Raw genomic sequence first — 25,102 nt, 5'->3', positions numbered from 1 at the left:
GTCACTGCATGTGGCAATGATGAGGAAGGTGACATAGTTTTCCAGACCTCGTTTCTCTTAATTTCTCCAGCTGTTTCTCAGCCATCACACTTTTCCTGCTCCCTGCACGCTGTGCATCAAACAGTTTTCCTTAAGGGAAAAATCTATCTGAACCCACTGGCATCGTTCTGCCCAAGAGTGCTGTTTCTAGGATTGCTGTGCTCTTTCCTGGTGCATCCCTGTCCTGGACCTGTCTTCACAGGGTTGCTGAGAGATCTTCAAACTTAGAAAGGGGCTCAAGCCAAATTTGAATCCAGCTATCAAATCTTCATATGTTTGAGGGTATAAATCTGCACTGGGCATTTTTGTGCTGATTCCTTCTACTCCAAGGTTCTTCCTAGCACAGAGGGGATGGAGAGCTCAGCACCCTGCCCGTCCCATCTTCATCCCAGAGCTGGCTGCTGCCAAGACAGGGATTTGCAGCAAAAACCCTTCCAGAGAACGGGGATTTTGTCCTGTATGAGGCTGGAGTCTCACAAGACGGTGAAACTGGTGCTCGTCCTTCTGTACAGCTGCTCTTTCCCCTCAAGAGGCTGATATTGGGATAGTGGATGGACAGCATGAGTTTTGGGTGGGTTTCAGATCCCTTGCTCCTTACTGGCTAGCTTAAGGCAGATGAGGAGAGTACCAGTCAGGGAGATTGTTTCCCAAAACATAATCATGTATTTCTTTTTCAGAAAGGGTGGGATCTGTCAAGCGTGTGCCAGTGCTCTGTTTTTTCTGTTGTATCACTGAGGAGCCAGGAGATTGTCCTAGTGTGGAGCAGAAGCAATGCTTGCTGTTCCTCTAAAAGCCAGGTGACCAAAGCCAGTGTTTTGGTCCCCCAGTGGTTTCTTTGCCAATGTTTTCTTTGTCCACACTCACCAGGTCCATGTGCTTTAGGTGAGGAGCCACTCTGTTCTGCGATAGACTCTGTTAAATGACCCTATTAAAAATAAAATAAAATAAAATAAAATAAAATTTCTCATCCAGCTGGCCCATCTCTTCATCCCTGAAAACAGCCACAGTGTGAAGAACTGCCGTTACTACTGCCCTTGAAGCTGTAAAGGAGCATTGATTCATAGAATATCTCAAGTTGGAAGGGACCCATAAGGTTCATTGAGTCTGACTCCCTGCTCCTCGCAGGACTACCTAAAACTAAATCATATGACTAAGAGCATCGTCGAGATGATCCTTGAACTCTGACGGATTATCACACTGGTCACAGAAGCAGGTAGAATGTCTCTGTCAACTCAGAGAACAAGTTGCAATTGAGTTGAAGTATGGACCCTGTGTTCAAACAGCCCAGGTGAGGACTTTGGGATGTTAGGGATGGATCACCATAAATCTGTTTCTCCTGACTCCAGCAGGGAGGCAGCCAGTAGCAAAGAGAGGGGGAAACCTTTAGTCCTCTACAGCGTAGCAGCTTGGAAAGGACTTCAGCTCGCAGGGAGATTTAATGGGGCTCTGCAGAGAGTGGGGCAGCCCAAAGAGATGCCCACCCCAGAGTTATCGGTGTGGGTTGCTGCAAGAAGGATTGATTTATTCCCCACCACCCGCTTCGCATAGCAAAGGGAGGCAGGAGTCCCTGGGGTGTTGGGCACCCCGAGGGTCCTTCTGGGCCAGCTGGCATGCCATGCATTTTTGAGAGTGCCTAACTCAATTAATGCTGCCTTTTCAGCTGCTCTGCCCTCGGGAGAGCCATTTTTCCTCCTCTGTGGGAAACCTTTCCAAATGTGAGCTTGCTGTGCTTGCTGCTTCTTCAGTGGTAACTACCACCTCTCTCTCACCCACTTGCCTCCATCACCCCACACTTGTCCCCAGCTGTCCCTGGTGATGCCTGGACCAGGCCAATCCTGTCTGCTCGTCCCTTGCCCCATTCCCAGGAGCTCAGTGGGGCCATTGGACTGTGAGCATGTTTCCCGGGAGTGTGTTGGCCTTGCTCTTCGTAAAGCAGGGGGTAGTTATGTTGTACTATGTGAGTGAATTTTAATAATAACTCAGCAGCAATGTTAACTTGCTTTTTCACAGGGTGAAAGCCACACACAGCCTTAAATCTGTGATTTCTGCTGGTGTGAGGGACCCTGCTCCTTCTGGACAGGGGATGGATGGGAATGCCGGCATAGTCAGCAGGGTGGAGCTTCAGCGTCTTGTCCAATTTATTTTGGGATGCGACCCTAGGAAGTACATAAAACTGGAGCTGTTTGTTTGGTTTTTATTCTGTGTTTGTTATCATTGCTGCTTTACCTTCTCCTGCCTTTCCCTGCGGTGACCTGCTGCAGAATCCCATTCGGAGGGCATAGTGGGCTGTGGCATCACTGCCTGCCCAGTATGTCAGGTAGCTCGCATCAGCGTGGGCCAGTGGAGACACCTTCTGGGGTTCGGCAGAAGCAGTCGAGACAAGCAGGGACGTTTCCTTCTAGGTGAGAACTTCAGGACATGCTTCGTCATTTCATCTTCCTCCTTTTCCTCACTCTGCTCTTGGCACCATGGAAGGACAGTGATGCTGGCTGGGGGGCAAAGAGGCTGGCAGCCGTGCTGTGAGCTTGTCTTCAAGGTTCGGTTTTCCTACAGAGCAGCTGCAAGCCCTTGTGCTCCAGGGGTTGCGAGGTCTTTGTGTGCTGCCGCGGGGTGCAACAGGGCAGCCAGAGCGCAGGGGTGCCTGGGCAGAGCCCATGTACATGCTGGTCCTCAACCCCCAGGATGCTTCAGCTCAGGTTTGAGCTGCTTTCTGGCTTCTTGTAGGGTGAAGCTGGCCTGCCAGGTGCACCTGGTCTGGTCCCTACCATCTCAGGCTGCGTCCTGTTCATCCCTTTCACAAACTTGTTGAGACCTAGTTTTGGTTTCCTGCAGCCTTTACCCTAAGAGAGGATAGACTGAGAATATCTTTCTTTCTGTGGTTGGGAGCCTTCTGCTTGCTTAACACACCCAGGAGCAGCCTGTTGCTCTCAACTGGTTATGTTCAACCAGTTCTTTGGCTTCCTGCTACTTCCTAATATTTTTAACCCTTGCAGCCATACCCTTCATGTTTCCAAGCTCTTGGCGCTTGTCCCCATGAAGACATCTTAAAATGGTGAATGTCTAGATCCCTGCCACAAAGATGGCTGGAATACATCTCTTCTCCTTCGCTATCAGTCATGGGAGTCGATACAGTGGTCTGTTTGCAGACCTCATTTTTGAAGTAGCTGGTAAGATTGTAACTGGTGCTGATTACTTTAAATAGCATGTCCAAATTACAGCTGTCAGGCCGTTTAATTTTGAGCAAAGACTACAAATTGTATTTATTGTTAGAGCTACTGATTTGTTCAGGGGGACCTTTGGCCAGAGTCTTATTGAGAAGCATTTTTCTGTCAGATGGAGAATCAGGAGCTTCCTACCACTTCACCTGATGCTTATAAATCACCTGGCTGATGTGCAAAACATGAGGAAGGAGAGGGCTTAATGGGTAATATTTAGCTGTCTGTAAAATCAGTACAGGTCAGAATAACTCCAGTAAAGTCAATGGAGTCTTCTTCCAGGGCTGTAACTTGTGTAGAAAGCAAAGTACTGCTGCCGAAGGATGATCTCCACAAAGACCCGCTGTGCCTGCAGTGCCAGTTGTGGCTGGCCCTGATCCAGCTTAGATTGGACCAAGGCGGCTGAGGAGCTTTTGTGCCCACACCCTGCAAAACCAGACCAGCCACATCCCCTGGAAATAACTCTGGGAGAGGCATGAGCCATGTCAGATGGAGCTTGAGGGGCCTCAGACTCTCCTCTGACTCTTCTTGTCAAAAGTGATGGTACAGTTGAGGTCTGTGGGCTTCAGAAGGATCTGAAGACTCTTGGTGCACCCCAAAATCAAATCCTGTGGATTCTGCTGAAAGGTGCTGGAGAGCTTTGATTGCTGCCCAAGTAAAGTGAGATACTTCACTTCTTTTCAGTAGTAACATCCCTGCATCCATTCCTACACAATTTCTACTTTCAAACAAGACATTGAAATTCTCCCTGATCTCTCAGAACTGACTTTTTTCTGACTCAAGTACATGGCTGTTAAAACTGCATATTAACTTCGAGTTAATTAATACCTGGTCACAGTGGGATGTCCCCAGGACTGCTCTCTGCATTCAGATGAATGCCAAATCCAGCTTAATCATTTCCAGCGTGTGCGAGACAGAAGTTGGAAGTGTCGGATCTCATTGCAGTGATGTTGCTTCTCTTCTCTGTCTCTCCACTGCTTGGTCTGAATTTCAATGTGTGGTTCAGTGAATACATAAACCTCTGCTCAGCAGGGGAATTTATCCTAGCAAAGAAATAGTTGTCAGGGCCATTTGGGTGAAATGCAGTTTAATATTTGCTACTGATGAGGGTACACCATTACCACCACCTTCCTCAGCTGCTGGCCAGGCGGCCCAGCTCGAGGCCAGTGTTCCACATGGTGCACTGGGAAGGTTTTCAGTTTAATCCTTTATTATATTATTTTGTTTTCAGTTGCAAACACCCTTAGGCTGACCATGGCTTGCTCCAAAGTGCCTTTTTAATATGCATGTGATGGCCTGAAGGAGACATAAAAGTGCATCGAAGGGGCTTGTAAGCCTGTATAGATGCCTCGTGAACATGTGCTCTCCGGTGCTTTGCCCTGTCATAACCAGAAAAGAGCTCATGCTTTGTTGGGAGGTTTGTTTTCACCTGGTGCTGTGGCTGTCCCTAACGGGTGCACAAGTGTGTGGTCCCTGGGGGCCTGGGCAAGGATGCTCCCCATGTGGGTGCTGTGCAGTAGGGAAGCAGTCTCAACGCTGTTAAAACTTTTGCATTTAATACGAAGGGATGGTGGCTTCTGGCACATGTCCCCAGTGCTGGCAGGGGCTGCGGGGAGCTCAGGCATTCCCGTTGCAGCACTGCAGGTTTGGGGGGGAGGGGAGGGGTCTGATGTTGATGGCTCTCACACAGCCTGAGCCAGCAGGGTCACATCATCCCACATGAATGTTCACATGTAGTTCACAGAAGCAGTGTGATTTCTAGCTCCTCTATTTTTGGAGGCGGCTGTGGGAAGCGGTGTGAAGCTGTGTCCTTAGCAGGCTCAGAAACTAGCAGACAGGCTGAGATACTTTTTTTTCTAACATCTCAGAGGTTGGGGACAGTGGGTGGCACAAGGTTGTCCTGGCCCTAGCAGGAAGGGTGCCTCTCTCCCTTATGTCAGTCTGCCTGTGCTCCCATCAAATCCCCGCTGTTAAGTCCTGGATGCATTTTTGTCTTATCTGAGGGGTGGCCAGGTTGGGTGAGATGGACCCAGAGGAATTAACACTTTGCTTTCAGCCACTCCAGCTCCAGGCTCACCTGCTTATATCAGGCTTCTTGTCTCAGCTCCAGGGTGCTGGTGGAGGCACTTCCACAGCACTTTGGACCCTCTGGTTTGGGATGAGTTCTCTCTGCTCCTTGCCTTCCTCCCTGCATTCACAGCCTTGGCCAGAAGGTGCTGGAGAGGAAGAGCTGCCTAAAGCCTGGGCTGATGTTGAGCATCTTGTTATCTTCCCCTTCCTTCTCCTTTCCTAAGACAACCTCCTTCCCTTTAGTGCCTGGAAGATTTCTTGTCCCAGGGGTCAGCTTTCCATTGACACCTTGGGTTCCTTGCTCCCTTCCTCTCTTTTCACGTTACAGTTCTTGTTATTCATTTTGACTTTCCCCACTGGAAAAAGTCCCTTGCTGTGCTTTGTGCTTCTCTGCAGCAGGACTCACTAATCACATCATCTCCTAGCCCCACGTCCCAGAGGGCTTCTACTTTAGAGTGAAAAATATTGTTGTCTAGGCACCGTGATCCCATGAAGTTGCCTCAAACCATTCTATAAAACTAAAGGTAATTTAATAAATTATTATGGATTCTCCATCTCGGGGGTTTACCTCCCCTCAGGAGTTGTTATTAACCCACAGTATTTATCACAAGCGGCTGTAAGAGCTGTCCTTTCATTTCCTCGCTAGGATGGATTGCAGCTAGCAGTTTTGGGACAGCCACTGTGGTGACAGCCAGACCTATGCACTGAACTGGTGCGGAGCTGGAGGGCTTTGAGGTGCTCCTGTTGGTACCCCTACACTGCAGGCATCTCTTTTGTCACCAGGGAAAGGTAGTGTTAAGCTGCGAGTTGCCCAAAAGCACCATTGTCACAGCTGAGCTGAAATTTTCATCCTTAGGCAGCTGCTGAAGTTAGCGGCTGCTGCAGACATTGAGCAGTTTGGTCACCCATCAACTCACCCCGACACACATTAAGGTGCCTCAGCTGAGGGGAGCGAAGGTTGCACAGATGGGACTGGAGACGGGCGATGCTCTGCAGGGGCAAGCAAACACCTTTGTCCCCTCCAGTCCCGCTTTGCTCTTCCACGCGTAGACAGTGCCGAGGTCTTGCTTGGGGTCCCCTGTGTTCTTGTGTGCAGTTGCAGGAAGGACAAGTCAGGTGGGATGTCTCAGGTTATAAAGAGCAGAGCCTCTAATCCAGAAATTAAAACCAGCCTTAAATAATAAGCTATGAAGCTAAAGATAAATATTCATTTGGAAGTGCATCATTAAAAGCACCAAATTCCCAGCTGGGAATGAAGCATCCAGGTTGCTGTAAAAAAATCTGCCTTGTTTGACTAGGGGGGGAACACTTGTAAATAGGCACGGTAAGAGGCAGGCATGGTTCAAGTGTGTCCATCCATGTGGCATTAGAAATAGAAGCAGAGCACTTGCCGTGATTTAAAACAGAATGTAATCTGAGTCACCTGGGAATGTTTGAAAATGTTAAACCATATACTTGTTACTGACATATGTTGGTCAAACTATAAACTCGGCTCTGTTTGTAAAACAAGCTGTTGAACTGCTTTGCTGAATCATTTGCCAAATTGGTCGTCACACGATTTGTATTTAGAAACTGCTGGGCAGGTAATCATGCCATCAGGAAGTGCCACATCGGTTATAACCTTGTTTCAACAGAGCTGCTGCCCTTTTAGCACGAGGTGCAGTTAGAGCTGTTGTTTTGCAACCAGAGAATACCTGTGGCACAGCAGGGAGCTGAATCTTGTCATCGATACTTGCTGTATGTCGATTAAAAACGACCAAAGCTTCCTTCCCCGAAGTGGTAATCGCTGCTGCTTTGGCGCTCATTGGGGATCAATGGGCTGTTTAATTGTGAGTCTCTGTCTGGAGCTGTTCGACAAGTCTTTCCGTGTTTGCCTTGGGTGTGTGAGGGTGTTCCCTGCTGGGCTCCCTGGGTGCCACCGAGCGATGCTGGGCTCTGCCCTGTCAGGGCACAGCAGGCTGGGGGCATCACCGCTTGCTCATACTGACCTGCAGCTGTGGGTAATTGTCAGGGGAAATATTCAGGATAAATATCTAGCAGAGCTGTAAAACTTCTTGCTTTGGCCCTCTGGGTGGGTGTGTTCAGGAGGGCACTGGTGGGTCCATACTGGCTCGTCACTGGCTGGATCTGCCCCTTTGCATCTGTCTCACCGTTTTTTGTACAGTTTATCTGTCTTTTCCTTTCCCACTGCGCTTTTTGCCTCCCCACAAGGCGTTCACCTCTGTCCTCTTAGGTTCCTTGTTGCAACCAGTTTCTAGCTGTCTGCTCCGCCGCTATACCGGTGTCATCCCTGGGCAGCCCCAAGCGTTGACCTGCTCCATCCTGGTTTGGGAGCTGCTGGGTCAGACCCATTACTTAGCTCACACCACCAGTGCCCACTCAGGGGACGCATCCTGCTGAGGAGCTGCTCGTGCAGTCTTCCCTCCATCCCACTGCAGGTCCATGATCAAAGTTATGTTGTTTTACAGGTTCAGTCCTCCAGCACCTAAATTTTTCATCAAACCCCAACTACTGAAGGAGGAGGGAACCTGGTCGGAGCGCTCGGCACCTGCAGAGAGCAGCTCTGGGCATGGAGGTGTGGAGGACCCATCCGAAGCCCTGGGAGCAGCAGATGCAGCTGACTCCCTGGAAGCAAAGGTAGATTTTCTTGTATGCCTACCACTTGCACTGCCTCCGCCAGCTTGCCACCGAAAAGCCGTGCTTGTGCCAATCTCTCTTTCTGCTGCTGTGCTGTCACATGCCCTGAGAGCAGGCTGGACACAGGAGGGAGAAATAGGATAGTTTTGCTTGGAGAAGCCTACTCAGATCCTACTGATCTATGTTGAGTTGGGGATTTTTTTGGCTTGGGTTTTGCGGTTTTGTTTTGTGGTGTTGTTTTTTTTTTTTTTTTTTTTACAATGTAAAGTGAGGCTTTTATCTGCATCGTGATGTGAAGGCTTCCAGTTTCCTTCCCATCTCGAACCATGCCAAGTACTGATCTCCACGTACCATCTTCTCAATCTCAGCTAGAGCCACCCATTTTCACGTCTCTGCCTTCACCCAAGAGCTGGTATTGCAGTGACAGCCACAGGGCTGTCTTTTATAAAATGAGACTTTGCAAAGGCACTGTCTCTTCCTTCTACCATGGAAAATGGCCTTTGGTCTGCTGACCTTCCTGGTGAACCTCGGTGCTTTGGAGCTTGAGCTTGATGCTAGTGGGAACTGGTACCTTGTTCTGCATTGTGTGGGACAGAGACTGCTCCTGGGGCAATAAAAAAAGGATGCAAGAAAGCACAGGAGGTTCTGAAAGCGCCAGCCTTGGCATTAAGTTCAAGGAGAGGGGTTGCCCCTGCTCACATCCAAATATCAGTCATTTTAACATTATAACTCTGCACGTTTTTTCGGAATCATGAGAAATGATACCCTGTAGATGTAAAGCATAGTGCAGCTAAATGTTTTCAGGTAGAAGCATGAAATCATCTTTATTTCCTGCTTTGTTGCCGTGTATGCACAAGTAAACCAAGGAAATTCAAGTGGATATGGCTAAGTAGGATCCAAAATTGTTTCAAAGGATACATCTGGATCGCAGTTTCATCTTCTGCCTGGGTCATTGTGTCAAGGCAATATCCGTATAACCTTCCTGAGGAGGTAGGAGACCACAAGCCTAGGAAAGCTGTGGGTTAGCATCTTTGGGAATATGCACTTGGTAAAGCTTTGCTAGGTTTGAAAATGTGGAGATGACAGAAAAAGCACTGAAACATGAGAAGACTCAGCCCTCTGCAGTGCTTTATCTACTGGGGAGGTGTAGCCTCCAGTTAGGTCCAACGATGTCCCGTAAATATTCTTGCAGATTCTGCTGATGTCAAGGCCCTGGCACAAAGCACTTTTTCACATTACCGAAGAAGCAGGTATTCTTAAACTTCAAGAGCAATCACAAAGCCCTCGCTTATAAATAGGGGTCAGAAGCCCTGGGATGAGGTTCCTTTTGAAAGATGGCACTTCTAAGGTTAAACACCAGCTCTCAGCTGCTGCAAGACAGAAAAATGTCTCAGCTGCCTTCTTCAGGAAGGTGTCATTTGAGAAGAATGACCTGGTGGAGATCCTCAGCTCTCCAGCACTAATGAGTGCACGAGATGAAACCGAAGCATCGTTTGAAATTGGATAGTTGTGCCAAGCACTTCCTAAGTTCTTATTTTCCCAGTTTTGATACTTCTCATTTGCAGCTGTGTTCCTATTTTTGTCATGGAGAACGTAACCTGTCCAGGCGTGGGGTCCTTGGCATGTTTCTTGGGCAGGAGTGAGCGAAGCCGAGCTGGCACGAGGGTACAAAATGCCCTTAAGGTCTCTGCCAGGACTGAGTGCTGGGTGCATCCAGCTTCCTCATGCAAGCTTGCATGTAGGAAGTGCAAATGGAACCTATGTTTCCTCTGTGGGTGGGCTTGGACCCACACTCAACTGTTGACATGGACATACTCCTACTTGATTTGCACCCAGGTCCCATCTTAGCTGCTCCTGGCTTGATGAGGTGGTGAAGCCTGCAGCAGAGTGGTCTCACTCAGAGCAGCCAGCTGCTTACTGCAGCCCATGGTGCTTGTTTTCCAGCTGCTACCATCCAGTGCTGTCGAGCTGGAAGGTGCTGCAGAGACTGAGAGCCCAGTGAGGATCAAGGAATTGATGCAGTTTGTGGAGGCAGAGCCCCTTGCCTTGGGAGTGGAGGAGGTAAGTGGGAATCTGACTTGCTTATGTAGCCCCCTATTCGCACGGTGGCCCTCAGTGCTGCTCACAGAGTGGCCTCACACCCCTCCAAGCACATGGCACAGCACTGCTGAAGCAACTGGTCATTGGAGAGGCCATGCAGGCCACGTCGTAGGGTTGACCAAGGATGTTACCGGTGCAGTACCTATGGAGGGCATTATTCATCTTGTTACTAATCAAGTGGTCGATAGGAAATTTCTGCAGTAGCTTTTGCTGTAGCATCTTGAAAGAGAGCAGCATATAAGTCAGAGAGAGAGTGAAAAGCATCAGGAGTCAGATAAGCTGGGCTGGAGTCCTCTCCCCGGCTCCAAGGGATCTCACCTCCAAATGTCATGTTTTTGTAAAGGCAGTAAAAGGTGTTTTTTAAAGGCAAGTTATGCAGTGGAGAGAAGTTCTTGCTGCCAGGAGACATCCCAAATTACTTTAACGTAGTGTATTAATTAATGCATTAATTAGTGAGTATGGGAGATTTTTCCCATGCTCCCTCCACTGGTAAGTGGAATGGATGCAGGATGAGATTAGGATGATTTTGCTTGTGTTTGAGGAAGAGGCCCCTCCAGCCATGTCTGTACTTTGCTCCAAGCCATGGCTGCTCTTCTGCATCTATTTCCATGCTTGACATCTCGATCTCTCCTCCCCTACCTCCAGGTTTTCGATGTCCTGCCACTGTACGGTGTGCTGCAGCCGGGAGAGAGCCAGCGGGTCATGTTCACCTTCTTTGGCCACGCAAACATTGTCGCCCATGTCATGGCGCTGTGCCGAGTGGAGGGAGGGCCGACCTATGAGATCAAGCTGAGTGGGGAGGCTTCGCTCATCAGCTACCTCCTAAACGTCACGGAGATTGATTGCGGGCTGCAGGTATTGCACGCTTCTCTTGGCAGAGGTCCTTGTCTTGAAACCATCACTACTGGCAGGTTGCTACCCACCTAGGTCTAGGGCTCTCTCCCCTTCCCAGCTACTTTGTTGGCTTTATGGCTTGGAAGTACAACCTTTGAGTGATACATCCTGCATCCAAGCTGTTTTTTAATGGCCATCTCCACCCCTCCTAAAGTTGGGAATTTCTCCTCTTCAAGGTAACTAGTGCTGCCTCCTGGGGCAGGCAGGATCCCAATGGTGATCTCCAGAGGGACATGCCCCAAGACATCCATCCGCTGATCCAATCCTAAAGCCTAAGGTCCAAGGAGATGCTCTCTTTTAGTGCTCTTGATTAATCAACAAAATAAACCGGGGAGGAAGTTAACTTGGGCTTCCTGGTCACTGTAGCTGGAAAGAATGTCCCAGAGTAATCCCCACTTCTTTTCAGTTAAAAACCCCACAGATATTTCCAGCTGTTGGCCCTGTATGTGTTGCACTGTCTCTTCTTTTGCTGTCACTGCAAGCACTGCAAATACTTGTATGCGGGTGCCTTTTCTTCTGCAATGTCTTGATGCCACCTCCTTTGTTTCAGCTAGGTGGTAGATGACATCTTAAAGTGCAGAGAACTTGGTTTCTTTATTACTGGTCTTTATGTGGTTGGTATTGCCCCTCTGCATGCTGCCATAAATATCTGTTGCTGTGTTGGGCTAAGAGGTACCCTGTGGCTGTGGGTTCCCCAGGTTATCCTGGGAGAGTCAAGTGCTCATATCTTCTCTGCTTCTCTCCTCTGCTGTGTTTGTTTGCTGTCATCCCAATGAAAGAAGGAGATTCCCAGTATCAGGCCTGTGTCTTCAGCTTCCCACTCCTCTGTTCTCTCTTCAGCGGTTTAATGAAGTCACTGAAGCAGAGATCACCCTGCAGAACAGTGGGAAGGTGGGATTCACCTATGTGGTGCTAAGCCCCAGCACGGCCACTGCAGACAGCCCTCTGCCCGGCGTGCCCCTCGTCATCCCCAGCACGGTGAGTCCGGAGGTAGCACAAGTGATTAACCCTGACCCTGTGTCAGGCTGCCCAAGAGAGGGTTATAGGGAAAACAAGGGGAAGAAAACAAAAGAAAAAAAAAAAGAAAAACCCATAAAAGCAGACAGGAGAGACAGGGCTGTAAGCAATTGCTGCTGGGGGGCAGAGAAGGTCAAGCAAGTGCGGTCCTAATAGACTCCCTTAATGGCCTTTGCTGGCAGGTGGCTCTGCTATTATACAGCAACCACTGGCGGAGGCACGACTGCCTCGGTAGCTCTGTGGACCCCAGCTGCTGGGCTTTCTGGTTGTGCGGATGCTGGAGCCGGACGATGCAGGCTCTCCTGAGGGTCACCTTACCCAGGTTGTGTGATCGGACAGGACTTACTCCTTGTCCCTGCCTGCCCCCTGCCAGTGCTAAGCGGGACTTAACTGCTTTCTTGCTTCATGAAGCTCCTTTGCTAAGAATTGTAACAGCTCCTGTAGCGGTCCCTCACTCCTTCAGCTTTGCTGCTCTGCAGCAGCTTTGTGGGGCAGTGAGGGGGCCAGGGGGGAGCAGGGCTGGACCAGTGAGGAGAGGAGTTTGCAGCATCCCACCATCCCAGCTTCTCAGTCTTGCGTGGATGGTTTTGAGCTGGAGCAGCATTCCTATCTATGTCCCTTTTTACGATGGGAAGAGGAAGCCAAATGGCCCTCACATTCCCTCATGCGTGTCTCCTACAAGGGATGACACACTGATGCCCTCTTCCTGCGAGCTTCTGAAGATACAGTTCTGCTTGGACCCGCGCAGTCCGTTGCTTTAACAGCATCATCGATGCTGGCAGCTTGACAGGGCTCGCTTTTGCTGCAGCTGCGTTGTGCACTGGAGTAAGGGCTCAGGGGACCAAGTGGCAGGATCTGTCCCACTCAGCAGCTTCTCCCTGCAGTGTGGAGGGGAGCAGGGAGCTGAGGGTCCAGCCCCGTGTACAGAAGGCGAGCCGAAGAAAGCTGTGGCTGTGCTCTGTCATCCAGAGCCGTGTTGCTGTCTGCTTGCATTTGCTCTCAACCTCGCTGGCGTGAGCCCAGCCCAGGGCTCGGACAGCCCTTCTGGAAGCCTGTAGAGGAGGTGTCCTTTCCAGCAACACCTTCTTCCCTAGATCTCATCCTAGTTTCTGCTCCTGCATTTCCAGAGATGTATGTTTGCAGATCACTGTGAGTCTGGATAGGCTCGTCCACCCTTGGTGTAACCACACAGGCAGGAGGTGTTTGGTTGGGATTATTAATAAGGGGTCAGGCCCTTCAACACCAGCCTGGGAACCACTGATGTGCTGTGACAGGAGCTGCTGGCCCTGCTGAGAGCACAGGCGTTTCACTCATCTTCCATAGTGGCTGGTAAAAGAGCTTTTATTTGTTCAATCTGGTTCTTGCTAGCAGAGGGTAAACACCGTTAGCAGAAGAGCTGTGCTCATGCTGAGCAAAGGGCAGTCTGTCATGTGTCCAAGCCCTCTAAAGGACATACTGCATCCTGGTGTAGGAGAATGGAGCTTTTGGATAGAAGAAAGCTAGAAAGCAATGTTGTCTGACATTTTCTTATATATGAGAAACTGTCATCTCAGTATGTCTATCATCTGAGCCATCCGTCCACCAAACCCTCTTTGGTACATTCCTTCCCTCTTCTCCCACACCCTGCAGGGCTACATTGGACCTGGCAAGGAGCAAGTGCTCAAAGTCTATTACCTGCCAGGAGTGCCTGGAGTCTTCTGCAGGACTTTCCAGATCCAAGCGGGTCACCTGGAGCCAGAAGAAATCTCCCTGAAAGGAGAGGGGAGCTTTCCCAGGATCTACTTGGACCTGCCCAGGAACATCAAAGGTAAGCACTGCCTGTCTGCTCCCCAGGAAGGTCCCCTGTTTTTTTCCCCTATGCCATATACCCATAGGGCAGCTCGCACCCATCTCCACCAAGCCTGGAGGTTTCAGGGCTGTCAGACCAACACTCAGTCCTCTGGTTGCTTCCTGAGTCTCTAGAAGCCCATGTGGGCTTTGCCCCAGGAACCATCCTGCAGAGCTTGCCAGCATATCTGTCGGAGTCCTCACAAAATGATGGCTAGACAGAAACGCTCGGGAAAGCTGTAATAGAGACTGGCAGGGATTTTGGCAGGGTTGGATTTGCATCACATTGCAGGGGATGAGATGCTCCTATGTGGGGAGGAAGATGGGTGGGAGTGAACATCAGGATTCATAGAGGAAAAGCAGCATCCACTTTCCATACATTGCTCGAGGAGTGTGTTTCTGGAAGAGGCTAGTGTTGGGGGAGTGGGCCTTCCCAGCTCAAATGGGAATGGCGCTGTGCCCACACTTCTATTTGTGGATGTTTTCTTCCTTCAGGAAATGAAAAATATGAGAAGATCCTCAAGAGGGTGAAAGAAAAGGTGGAAGAAGACAGCCAGAGAGATGAAGTAGTTGTTCTGGAGGAGGCTGGGGCCACGGAGCCACCCGTGGATGACTCGGGCACTGTGGTGAGAATGGCTGCTACCCCGTTTGGCACGTGCCACCCTCCCCTTGTGTCGTTTGGTCCCCTTGCACCCCGCAGCAGGCTTCCCGGTGCCCTGCTGGCACATGGGACTTCCCTGCCCACACTTGGCCATGATCATACATCAGCTCAGCATTGCCCCAGGGGCTGCCCACCTCTGGCAGTTGTCCCTCCTGTAGGTGCACGAGCTTCCCGGCTACCCCAGGGAGAGATCCTGAAGACCACACTCAAGTCATTGGATTTGTGGTACTTTGTGACAGAGATGCAGGTCATCGCTGCGGTATTTGTTGCTCACAACCCAAGCCCTGCCAGGTTTACAGAGCTTAATAGCAGCAGCCCAACTGCACCCTGGGACTGTGCCGTCAGTGTTCATCTCTAAGAGGCACCAGCTTTACCGTGGTTCCCTTTTCAAGAGAGCTTTTGTGCAAGCTGCTTTGGCACTGGCTGGAGGCAGGAAAATACTTGGAGCTCTGGAATGTTCCTGGCTTGTCTGTCTGTCTGGCCAGATCAGCTTTTATAACAGCAAATGGGCAGGCGAAGATGCTGGAGTTCATTTCCCTTGAGATCAGATCCTGACTAAGAGAGCAGGAGGTGTCACAGACACTGAGCAGTGAGACAGAAGACCCCACCACCCCTCTCAACCAGAGCAGGGTGGGATCCTCTTTCAGAGACAAACCTGTGCCTTGGGAAGGACTTTTGCCAACCAGCCACTGTCTTTCCTTTCCTCAGTTGGACCCTTGGCTGCAGATGCAGATGGAGCAGATGCTGATAGAGGAACATGCCCTGGAGCAGCAGAAAGCTCTTGCCTCTGGTCCCCTGGCGGATACTGCCTTTGACCAGCGTGCTCGTCGGAGGCTTCTCAAGTTAGTAGGGACTCCTGTACCCTATTTCCAGGTGCCCCAAGGCTAACACCCAGCAGCGCACCCCTGCTCCTGAGAGCTCCTTGTGTCTGCAGAGCTGGGAATAGCTGGGGACTTCAGAAAGGGTCTGATCCTGATAGCTTTGACATGCTCCCTGTGGGTAGCTGAGTGTCCTGACTTCCACAAGGCCACCCTGAGCTTTGGAGGTGTTCAATTCCCCACAGATGTTGGGTTCTGTTCTTAGAGCTGAGGGCGTCCAGTGCGGACCATCAAGCCCTTCCAGACAGCACAGGCACCATCCCTGCTGACCAGCTCTGAAAGAGGCAACTCAAAGCTGGTGTCTCTGTTCCAGCTAACAGACCACGCTAAGCAAAAAGAGCAGGGAATCTCACAGGTTGACAAACCCTAAATCAGGTGGCTTGGGTGCTGGTGGAACTGCAGGGCTTACCTAGGAAACTTGGTCCTTCCCTTTGCTCCTGCATAATGGGGCACGGGCACGGTAGGCTCCATTTCCGGAAGAAGATGCTCTGCAAAACAGATCATTTATGTGTTTTCCTGAGTGGGATTGCTCTGGAAAAGGACCTTCTCATGTATCTTGTAGGTGTTGATTACTGCATTGACCAGTGCTGCTTTGGGGATAGATCTGGTTGCAGAGCGGTGAAGATTTCCTGTGCAGGCAAATCTTATTACAAGGTCCTGAAGCAATTTCAGGCTCGGGCTGTACACCAGGCTTAGCAGTTTCATTGAGACCAGTGGAGGTCCAGTGGACTTACCTACAATGGCTTTTTGTAGCAGAGGAGCTGTGACCAGTATCCATTTTAAACTAATGTTATTTTAAGGTCCCACTGGTAGCTCATAAAACCTAGGACCTATGCTCCCCATAGCTTACAAAAGTCTTACTACCAGATGGTCAAGCCTTGGGTTTCACGGGCTTGAGTTGGCTTTTTACAGCAGTGAATACAGAAATATCCACTTTATTTGCATCTTCCACCCACTTAGAAATGTAGCCAGGCTGTGGTTTAAGGACTGTCCTTACTCCTCCTTTCAGAGCTGAGCTGCCTGAGTATGTCCTGGACTTTGGCTACGTCATTCTCGGTAACATCCACACACACATAGTGAAGATCACCAACACTGGGCAGTTCCCCGTGTGTTTCCACGCTGATGGACGGGTCCTGCGTGACACAGGTAACAGTGCTGGACAGACTTCATGTGGGCTTGAAGGAGCTGTCTCTGACAGATTAGCTTAAGCCACTGGACATGCGGAGTTTTTTGAGTGCTCATTTGTATCGCTTTTTCCTCCTTGGGATCCTCTGCCCAGTGCTTTAGAGCCTGAGTTCTCCTGACCAGCAGTGCCCAGAGACCTGGCCTGTCTGTGACTGCCCTAACACTTCATTGCAGGGGCTAGATGGGCTTGGTGACCTTGGTCACCTCTCTGCATCTTCTGGTTTTGGCTACCATGAGCATCACCTGAGTTTCTTTGTGCACTCTGTGGGCTTGTATTGGAAACAGATGGACCCTTTGTGGTTTGGAAGTGCTTTGTTTAAATTTCATAATGTCATAGCACTTCTGTTAGCCTTTATTGAGAAAACAGCCTGTGAGGTCCTCTGTTGTATCAAAATAGGCTTCCGAAACAGGCCTTGAGGTAAGGCTTCAGTACCATCAAATTGTGACTCGCTGTGTCTGAAGGATGGTCAGGTATCTCCTCTAAGTTGTTTTCCAGGGAGCACCATGGCATGGGGCAATCTCTAGTTGGAAATTCTCCTTTGGAGAGGTCTGTGCATCTTTCCCTGGGATACCTGATGAAGGAATTTCTGGAGTTCCTCAACTGACGTCCTTCCTTTTTACCATGTGGGTCTTGGATTCTGGCTGTGAAAACCCTTTCTCCTTGGGCAGTGACAAGGGAGAAAGAGTGGCAGACTTCTCCACAGATGCAAAGAGCTGCCAGCCAGGACACCCATATGGCCTTAACGTGCTTGTAACACATTCATGTTGATTGTGTATCTCAGCTGCTTTATTTTCATCTGTTCAAGGTTTCAGCGTGGAGCTGGACCGCGTGAAGCACCTGCCCTACTGTGAGACAGAGACATTCGAAGTGCGCTTCGACCCACAAAGTGCCAACCTGCTGCTGGGAGAAGTGGATGTGCTCCTGCCCATCGAGGTACTGCATGCTTCCTCACCTTCCTGTGCCCACACCACCTTTTGGGGCAGGTGGCACGTTGGGGACAGCAGCAGATGTCACCTGGGCTCTCAGCTGGATGTTCTGTCCTTCACTAGGTAGCAGGAGGCCCCACATTTCACATCCGCCTCCGTGCCAACGTGGCTGTGCCGTCCCTCTGCCTCTCCAGGGACAGACTGGAGTTCTCTGCTGTCCAGTGTGGGCAGTGCCGGGAAGAAACCATCCAGCTCCACAATCAGCTCCAGGTCCCCTGTAAATGGTTCATCACCATGAATGAGCCTGTTAAGAAGGTAAAGCACAGATAATGTGTAACATGTAACTTCTTGGTGGGGTTTTCTTTGCCTTTCTTGCCTTTTCTACCCCTGTGGCTGCTTGAGTACTTGGGCTACAGCTCATTTGAGGAAGCTTTCAAGGGTACAGAGCAAGGCTGGTTCACCTGGACCCGTTCATTAGCTGATGCTTTGCTTCCCTGCCACCTTCACCCATTCCTCCTTTTCTGAGGACAATGCCTCCTCATCTGCCTGCCCTGCCTACATGTTTTTTCTCCAGTTCTAGGCCACTGGTGGCCACATCTGGTTTGGATATGGGTGCTCTCAGCACTGTGACAGTATCTCAGAAGACTGCAGGAACTGAGGGTCTGTCCTCGCAGACCAAGACGACCTCACACAATTGTTTTTTTGTGCTCAGGTGGACAAACGTTTGCCAGCAAGCGTGCGTCAGAAGCCACTCCAAGAGTTGAAGGCCAAGCCCTGTGTCTTCAAGGTGCTGCCCTCAGCTGGAGCCCTTGCTCCAGGACAGCGATGCAACATGCGAGTCAGGTTTTCACCCACAGAAGAGGTGAGATTGGCAGATGTCACCCCCAGGAGGTCTGGTAGGGCAGTGTGGTAATGAGAGCCCAGCGCAGGGAGGAGAAGATGAGATCTGCCTCCACATGGAGCTTTCTGCAAGCCCCGTACCCACTGTGCCTGTTTCCCCTGCAGGATGCTCTTCTGAGAAGGGCTTTGAAATCCCCATGGGGAACTTGCACAGAGAACATCAGGACACTGCGGTGTGGCTAACTCTCAACGTGTGGGGGGGAAAATCTGCCTGTTTCCCCTCATCTTCCCCCTTGTGTGCGCTTATTTGCAGGCTGTAATGCCCTGGTGCAGAGCCGCTGGCATGCTCACAGTGATAATCCTGGAAGGGCCAATCTAGGCTAATCCTGCTGCTGGTACCAGCAGACAAAACAGCCACCAGACACCTTCCTGGGCACAGCAGGACGGTCACCTGTAGTGATGTGCTGCCAGCAGTCCCTGTGGCTCTGGCCCAGCCTGTCTGCATGTTCCCATGCAGTTTAGGAGTCAGCTTAAATGATGGAGCATTCCCAAAGGCAGTTTGCATGTGGCCACTGTGACTTGGAAACTGGCAGCGTGTAACAGTATGGACACAGGTACTTCCATGCCTGGGAACAGTCCCAGGGATGTTTTAATTGCTAGTAGAGATGTAACCATCTTGTCTCTGGCTTTGACCAGAGCCAAACACTGAGCAGAGACAACCCTTATTTCTAGCCAGTGAGAGCTCATCTGCCTCTTTCATATAGCTAATGTTTGCCTGACGCAGCAGTGCCAGGACTGCATCTGGGCAACATTACCCTGAGGACCTTTCTCATGAGCGCTGTGCTCCCTCATGACTAGGTGAAAACATCTGATAGTCCATTTTAGATTCATCTGATACCCAAATATCCAGTTACACTTCACACCAGGATCCATCCCAGTTACTCAGAGCCAGCATGCAGATGCTGTAGCCCCTGTCATAAATAAATACCTGTTTTCCATTTGCCTTAGAGGTACCGATAACACCCCTGACCTTGGGGCAAGAGTTGAATTGGAGGCCCTGTCACCTGGGACTTAATGGAGGAGCTTTCTGCACTTCTCTCTTTTCAGAAGTCCTACAGAAGTGAGCTGAAGATTAACATTTGCCAGAGCAACCAGCACCTCCAGCTGCAGGTCTCGGGGCATGGGCTGGAGCCACAGCTGGAGTTCAGCCCCCCAGTGCTTGAGCTGGGACCATTGTTGCCGTCCAGCCATGGGGTGGAGGGGACAGTGGTGGTGAAGAACCCATGCAAGTTCCCCATTGAGTTTTACTCGCTGGAGTTTGACCAGCAGTACCTTGCTGAGGAGCAGGTGAGAGGGAATGTCTGGTCCCCATGTGCATGCTCCCATAGCTTCACAGCACTCCAGCATTCCCAGGCTTGTGCCAGGGAGATGGAGGCAGTCCCGAGGGCAAAGCCTGGTGGCACTTTAGGGTTAGCCAGCTCTGTTGGCAGGCTGTGGAGGGGCTTGGATAAGTCCATGTTGTTGGGAGGAAGGAATGAGGGAGAAGATAGGTTGGTTGGGGAGTCTGTTCATGTGATGAAGGTCAAGAAACACATCCCATATATGGTTTCTCTTCCCTATGCACACAGATCCTGCGGATGCTGAAGGACTACGATTGCCACAACACCTTGTTGCTGCCTCCGCGCGCCCCAGGTGAGAAGCTGCCCCCAGAGGTGCTGGAGTACAACCAGGACCAGAAGAGGCTGCAGGATGAGCAGGCAAAGTCCAAGACTGGGGAACCAGTAGGCCAGGACAATGGTGAGCATTTGGCATTGGCTGTCCTGAGTGTGGACACAGCAAGGATTCCAGCCCACATACCCTGAGCTCTCCATGACCTTGTTTGCCATGGAAAGCCCGTGCTTTTAGCAGCCACCCGTTCCCCAGCTTGTTGGAGGAATTCCGGGGTGAAAGCGTGTGGCTTGTAACACACGTCCTCTACCAGCCCTGAGTGCAGCCAATGCAAGCTCATATCTGCCTGCCACGGACTGGGGAATTAGTCAGGATGTCCCTTTGTGTTCCTCATCCACAAAAAGTAGGACTGGATGAGGTTTTTTGGCCAGAAGGACCAGATCTAATGTCACCAGTTATCTTACATTTGCTTCTTCCCAGCAAAAAAGCACAAGCTCAGAATCCGCCCGAGGGTGGAGACAGCCTGGACAGGCTTCCCCTTGGGAAATTTTCCATCCTTTGCACGTGGCAAATGGCAAAGAGTAGATTGCCTGACTCTGTCCACCCTCTTCTTCCCTCCCCACGTCCTTCCTTGTCAGCAAACTTTGAAGATGTCCAGTCTCCGTCAGATCAAGGAAGAAAGCACTCTGCTGGGATTGTTCACACCGTTTCATCCCATAGCTCAGTCATTCCCTTCTCCATTTGTGATGAAAGCCAGTCCAACAAGGTGGACTCTAAATCTGAATGTGGAGAAGAGGAAGGTGTTGAGAAAAGACAGGGAACAGGTAATAACCCTAAGCTCTTCACCTCTTTTATGTCCATTGTGGCAAAAGGGCCTCAGTGGAGGACTTCAGTGTCACCTCCATCATTTCACTGCAGCCTGGTGCCATCTTCACTCCTGTAGGCCCTCAATCTGCTCTTGCATATGAAGTCTGTAGGATCCTGAGAAGAGTCTAGGGCAGGGACAAGTTGAGAGGCCAGGGAGGTTTCCCCCAGTTTTGCCAAATGAGCACCTTTGCCCCCAGGAGCTGCTGGGATCAGGATGATGCCGTTCCCTTTCCTAGGCAGGGCAGCACGCTCTCTGTCCTTGGTGGCACTGCAAGCTGAGATGGCTTTTGGTGACCTCCTAAGCTCTTTGCAAATGCTGTTATGGTGAATTCAGAGCCGCAGGTCCTGGTATAATATTCCTAAAGCATCCAGCTTTTGGATAATCGCTTGATCCCCAAATGGAGCCCCTCCCTTGGGACTGTGTAAAATGCCTAGTTCTGCCTGTCCCCGCCTTATTCAGCAGGACCTGGGACCAAACTCCCATGAGGACTATGTTGACAGTTCATGGAAGGAGATTTGGCCCGGTCCTTTTTAGGTATTGCCGGATGCTCGTTCTTTTGTCTTTTTGTCACCCCATTTACTATACTCTGAACAGGTACCTTCACCAGCATCTAGGGCAGACCCTGATCTGCACAAGCCTAGAGGAGAGCCATGGTGAGACTGTGGGTGTGATGTTGGCTTCAGCAGAGTCTCCTCTCCCAGGATCTGAGGGGATGGGGAGGATGATCAGGATCACAGGTAGGCAGGAGGCTGACTTTTCTACCTGGTTCTGTACAGCAGAGCATCAACAAAGCACCACCAGCAGCAAGGAGGCCACAGGAGAACTGGACGACAGCCCTGTCTGTAGGGCCATCGCCCGCCACCTTGGCACCGACATCTCTGCAGAAGGGCGCGCAGCTCGAAACCGCAGAGGGATCGTCGTCATCATCTATGGGGCACCCCTGACAGGTATGGGAACTGCAGCCCTTGGCTGCAAGAAGGGGGGAAAGCAGGAGAGACATATCCTGGTGGACCATGGTGCTTGGTTGTCCAGTTGAAGTGAAGCGAGGTAAGCCACAGCTCTGCTGGCACGTGAAACGGTCTCAGGCCTTTGCCTAGCTAGTGCAAGTGGTTTGGCTCATCTTGTGTCCATACAGCTAGGCTCTCGTTCCCCCAAACAAGGTGGCCACGTCCCCGTTGCTTTGTGGGACCACATTGCCTAGTGTCCATGTAGCCTCCTGGGAGCAGTCCCTAGCCCATACTGACCCCCAACCGTGCCCAGATGTTGCCTGAGTCAGCACCGACCAGCCCAGGCTAGCGAATGGTCTGAGTGGTGGTGGGACAGGGCTCAAAACAATGTCCTGGCCCAGGGTTGAGGTCACCACAAGGGACAAAGACCTCAGCTGAACATGAGGTGGAGACGATCCACCTGGCTCTAGAGTTCAACACTTCTAACCATGCTCAAGCTGCCTCCCTCGTGGTCTCCCCTGAAGGGGCACTTGCTTTCTGACCATCCTTGAAACTTTGAAATCCTGTTTGGGGGCTTTCCAGAGCCCTGAAAATGCCTCACGTGCAAGTGTAACCAAGCAGTCTTCCTCTCTCTCAAGGAAAGACCGTGGCAGCAGTTGCCCTGTCCAAATATTACAGTGCTGCCTGCTTGTCTATCGACGCCGTGGTGACAGAAGCCATCTCGGACAGGAGCAGCTCAGCAGGGCTCCGTGCCCGGGAGCTGTGCACCAGGGCTGCCATTGAGCAGAGCCACAAAGAGACAGAGGATGCCGGTAAGGAGAAACGCTGGACCCAGAGCAGCCCTTTGGAAACACACCATGACCTTCCACTTCTTCTTGTTCCAGAGAAGAAGTCTGACAGCCCTTGGGTCTCAGCGAACATGGGTGCAGCGTGTAGAAACGCATAGCCGTTTCATAAAGCATCTTTTTTATTAAAAAAAAAAAAAAGTCTCTATTTTAAGGGCTCAGACAGGGGCACTTTTACTGCCCCTGGGCTTCTTGGCACATGTTCCTTTTCCTAGGAGTGGTGAAGCACACCTGTATTTTTCTCAGGGTTTTGTTATATTTCCTCAAAGTTGAATCCAGCTTGCTCCTCATGGCCATCAGGCAGAGCTGCTGCCCACTTTAACTGGGAAAAAGCCCTCTGAAGTGCCTCATTAAGCACTAGACAACTGACTTGGAGTGTGGCTTCACAAACATGAGAGAAAGGGAAGAATAACCTCCCAGAGGAGTTTCAGATGAGAGAGACTCTGCAGATGAGCTCTTTTCTCCAGAGATTTTCCTATATACGCTGTCAGGTCACGCAGCTCGTGCATGTTGTGTTGTTCTCCATGTGAGACTGGAAACTTTATTGGGAGTTGGTGCCCCGAGCTCTGCGGGGTAAGGCCAGACCCTGGCTCTGGTGGGAAAGTTTTGCATTGCTCAGCTTTGAACCTGCTTATGTTGGGAGCTGGTGGAAGGAAGAAGGGTTTGGGTCCCAGGTGGGGTTATCCCACATGGAGGATTTAGCTCCAATGGAGATGGATGATGCAGCTGGGGCAGGGCTGCGTGTTACAGTCTCTATGTGAGAACGCAGGATGGGTGCAAGGTACAGAAGCGATGGTCCTGGAGGACAAATCCTTGGTTTGACCCGTAGAGGAGCTACTATGCAAACAGTGTCACCTGCACGCACATTTGTTAGGAGGGAGACAGGGCTGTGCATTAAAAACTCTGGCTTTAAAATTCAGTATCAGATGGTATGCTTTATCATGCTAATAAGAGAAGCAGGGAAGGAGCTACTTCTGGAGAGCACTGCTGCTAGTTCCAGGCTGGGGGACGAGTGCTGTGTCTGTACGAGGACGCAGGGCTTCGCCCATTGGGGTGGAAGGTGCCTGCTTGCTTCCTGCAGTGCCCATCGCCAGCCCTGCTGAGCCGTCTGTCCACTCTGCAGGTCAAAATGCAGATGTGTCCCTCAGCCTGCAGTTCAGTGCTGAGGCCAAGCACAGCCCAGACGTGAGCGAGTCCAGCTCTGGGGACAAAGTCAGCCTGCAGTCCATCAGTTCCCGAGGCCGGGCGAGCACCGCACCAGGCAAGAGGAAGACGGATGCCCGTGCGTCCCAATCCCAGAAACAGCATGTAACAGATCCGACAGGCTCCCAGGTGAACCACGATCTGCACTGGTTAATGCCTGGGACCTTTCTGTTGCCTTTGAGAAGTGAAGGGGCTGCTTACAGTGGAGGCACCATGTCACCCAGAGCCTGGTGCAGGGGTATATAGTGCAGAGAGCCAGCTGGGCAGGCTGGGCATGGCTCGGGGTGGGAATGAAAGCCTGTGCTCTGGCAGAAAAACTCTACTGGGTCTTAACAGTTTGTTGGCAAAGTGCAGTCCTGACTAACGTGGCTGCAGGTGGTGGGCAAAGCTGTTGGGGTGTTGTGCTGGAGGCTTGGAAGCTTGAGTCTCTGCTCGCCAAGGGATGTGCCCTCCAGGGTTGTCCCCTGGAGCTGCTGGCCTGCAGTTTTGTTCTAGTCTCCCGCTAGTGAGAAATCCCAGCTCCAAGCCCAGCAACTGGAATTGTTCAGGGATTTTCAAAGTGGTTTATTTTTCTTGTGGTGTTCAACATTGCAGGGCTCATCCAGTTCTCATCTCCTCTCTCCCCTTCCCTGCGTTCCTGAGCAGCAATGGCTGAGCATCAGTGGCAGCACAGCGGGAGAGCTGGGCTTTATGAGCTGCGTGCTGCCTGAGGACTTGCTGGTGGCCATCCTCTCTGAAAGGCTGCAGGTACGTGGGTGGAGGCAAATGATACGTTCCTGCTACAGAGACAGGCAGTGAGGTACAATTCAGAGAGGAGGAGGTCTATATCTGCTGTCGGAGGAGTCCTGGGCTGCGTGCAGGGATCCTTGGGTGAAGCTGCAGATGGCATAAGTTGGCAGAGCACAGGGAAAGATCAGAGCTTGTCTGAGCTGCTGCACATGGAACAATGATGGCTGGTGTCCTTTGACATCTGGGTTTATTGACTAGCTGAGAGCCCAATGCGTGTGCTATAGCTGACTTTTTCTTCCTTTTCGACTTATTCGCAGTTGAGTGACTGCTACCAGGGAGTGGTGTTTGATGGCCTGGAGACGCTCTTTGCACGCAACACGGCGTCTGCTCTCCTTTGCCTGCTCAAAGCTGTCAGAAATCGGCCTTATATCTATTTTGTGAACCTGTTCCAGGATTATGCTTCTTTGAAAGCCAGGGAGACAGCCACAAAAGAACAGGAAGGTGACTCTTCATGTCCATACCTCTCAAATCTTCTCTCTCAAGCCCTCAACC

General features: G+C 50.9%; 1 protein-coding gene across 1 annotated transcript in view; it reads left to right on the top strand.

Annotated features, from left to right (window-relative positions):
- The window catches only part of HYDIN (HYDIN axonemal central pair apparatus protein), a 161,548-nt gene that overhangs the window by 101,822 nt on the left and 34,624 nt on the right, over positions 1-25,102 (top strand). Inside the window, 19 exon segments of the mRNA XM_030026239.2 lie at positions 7,793-7,961; positions 9,906-10,022; positions 10,707-10,916; positions 11,796-11,933; positions 13,602-13,779; positions 14,295-14,425; positions 15,169-15,302; positions 16,348-16,484; positions 17,330-17,457; positions 17,574-17,765; positions 18,163-18,312; positions 19,398-19,637; positions 19,919-20,087; positions 20,597-20,782; positions 21,603-21,773; positions 22,412-22,585; positions 23,742-23,950; positions 24,416-24,568; positions 24,868-25,051. Coding sequence (XP_029882099.2) covers positions 7,793-7,961; positions 9,906-10,022; positions 10,707-10,916; positions 11,796-11,933; positions 13,602-13,779; positions 14,295-14,425; positions 15,169-15,302; positions 16,348-16,484; positions 17,330-17,457; positions 17,574-17,765; positions 18,163-18,312; positions 19,398-19,637; positions 19,919-20,087; positions 20,597-20,782; positions 21,603-21,773; positions 22,412-22,585; positions 23,742-23,950; positions 24,416-24,568; positions 24,868-25,051 — 3,170 coding nt within the window.

This window comes from Aquila chrysaetos, chromosome 9 (assembly GCF_900496995.4).
Source record: "Aquila chrysaetos chrysaetos chromosome 9, bAquChr1.4, whole genome shotgun sequence".
In the NCBI taxonomy this organism is placed as follows: Eukaryota; Metazoa; Chordata; class Aves; order Accipitriformes; family Accipitridae; genus Aquila; species Aquila chrysaetos.
This window is presented reverse-complemented; position numbering and strand designations above follow the sequence as displayed.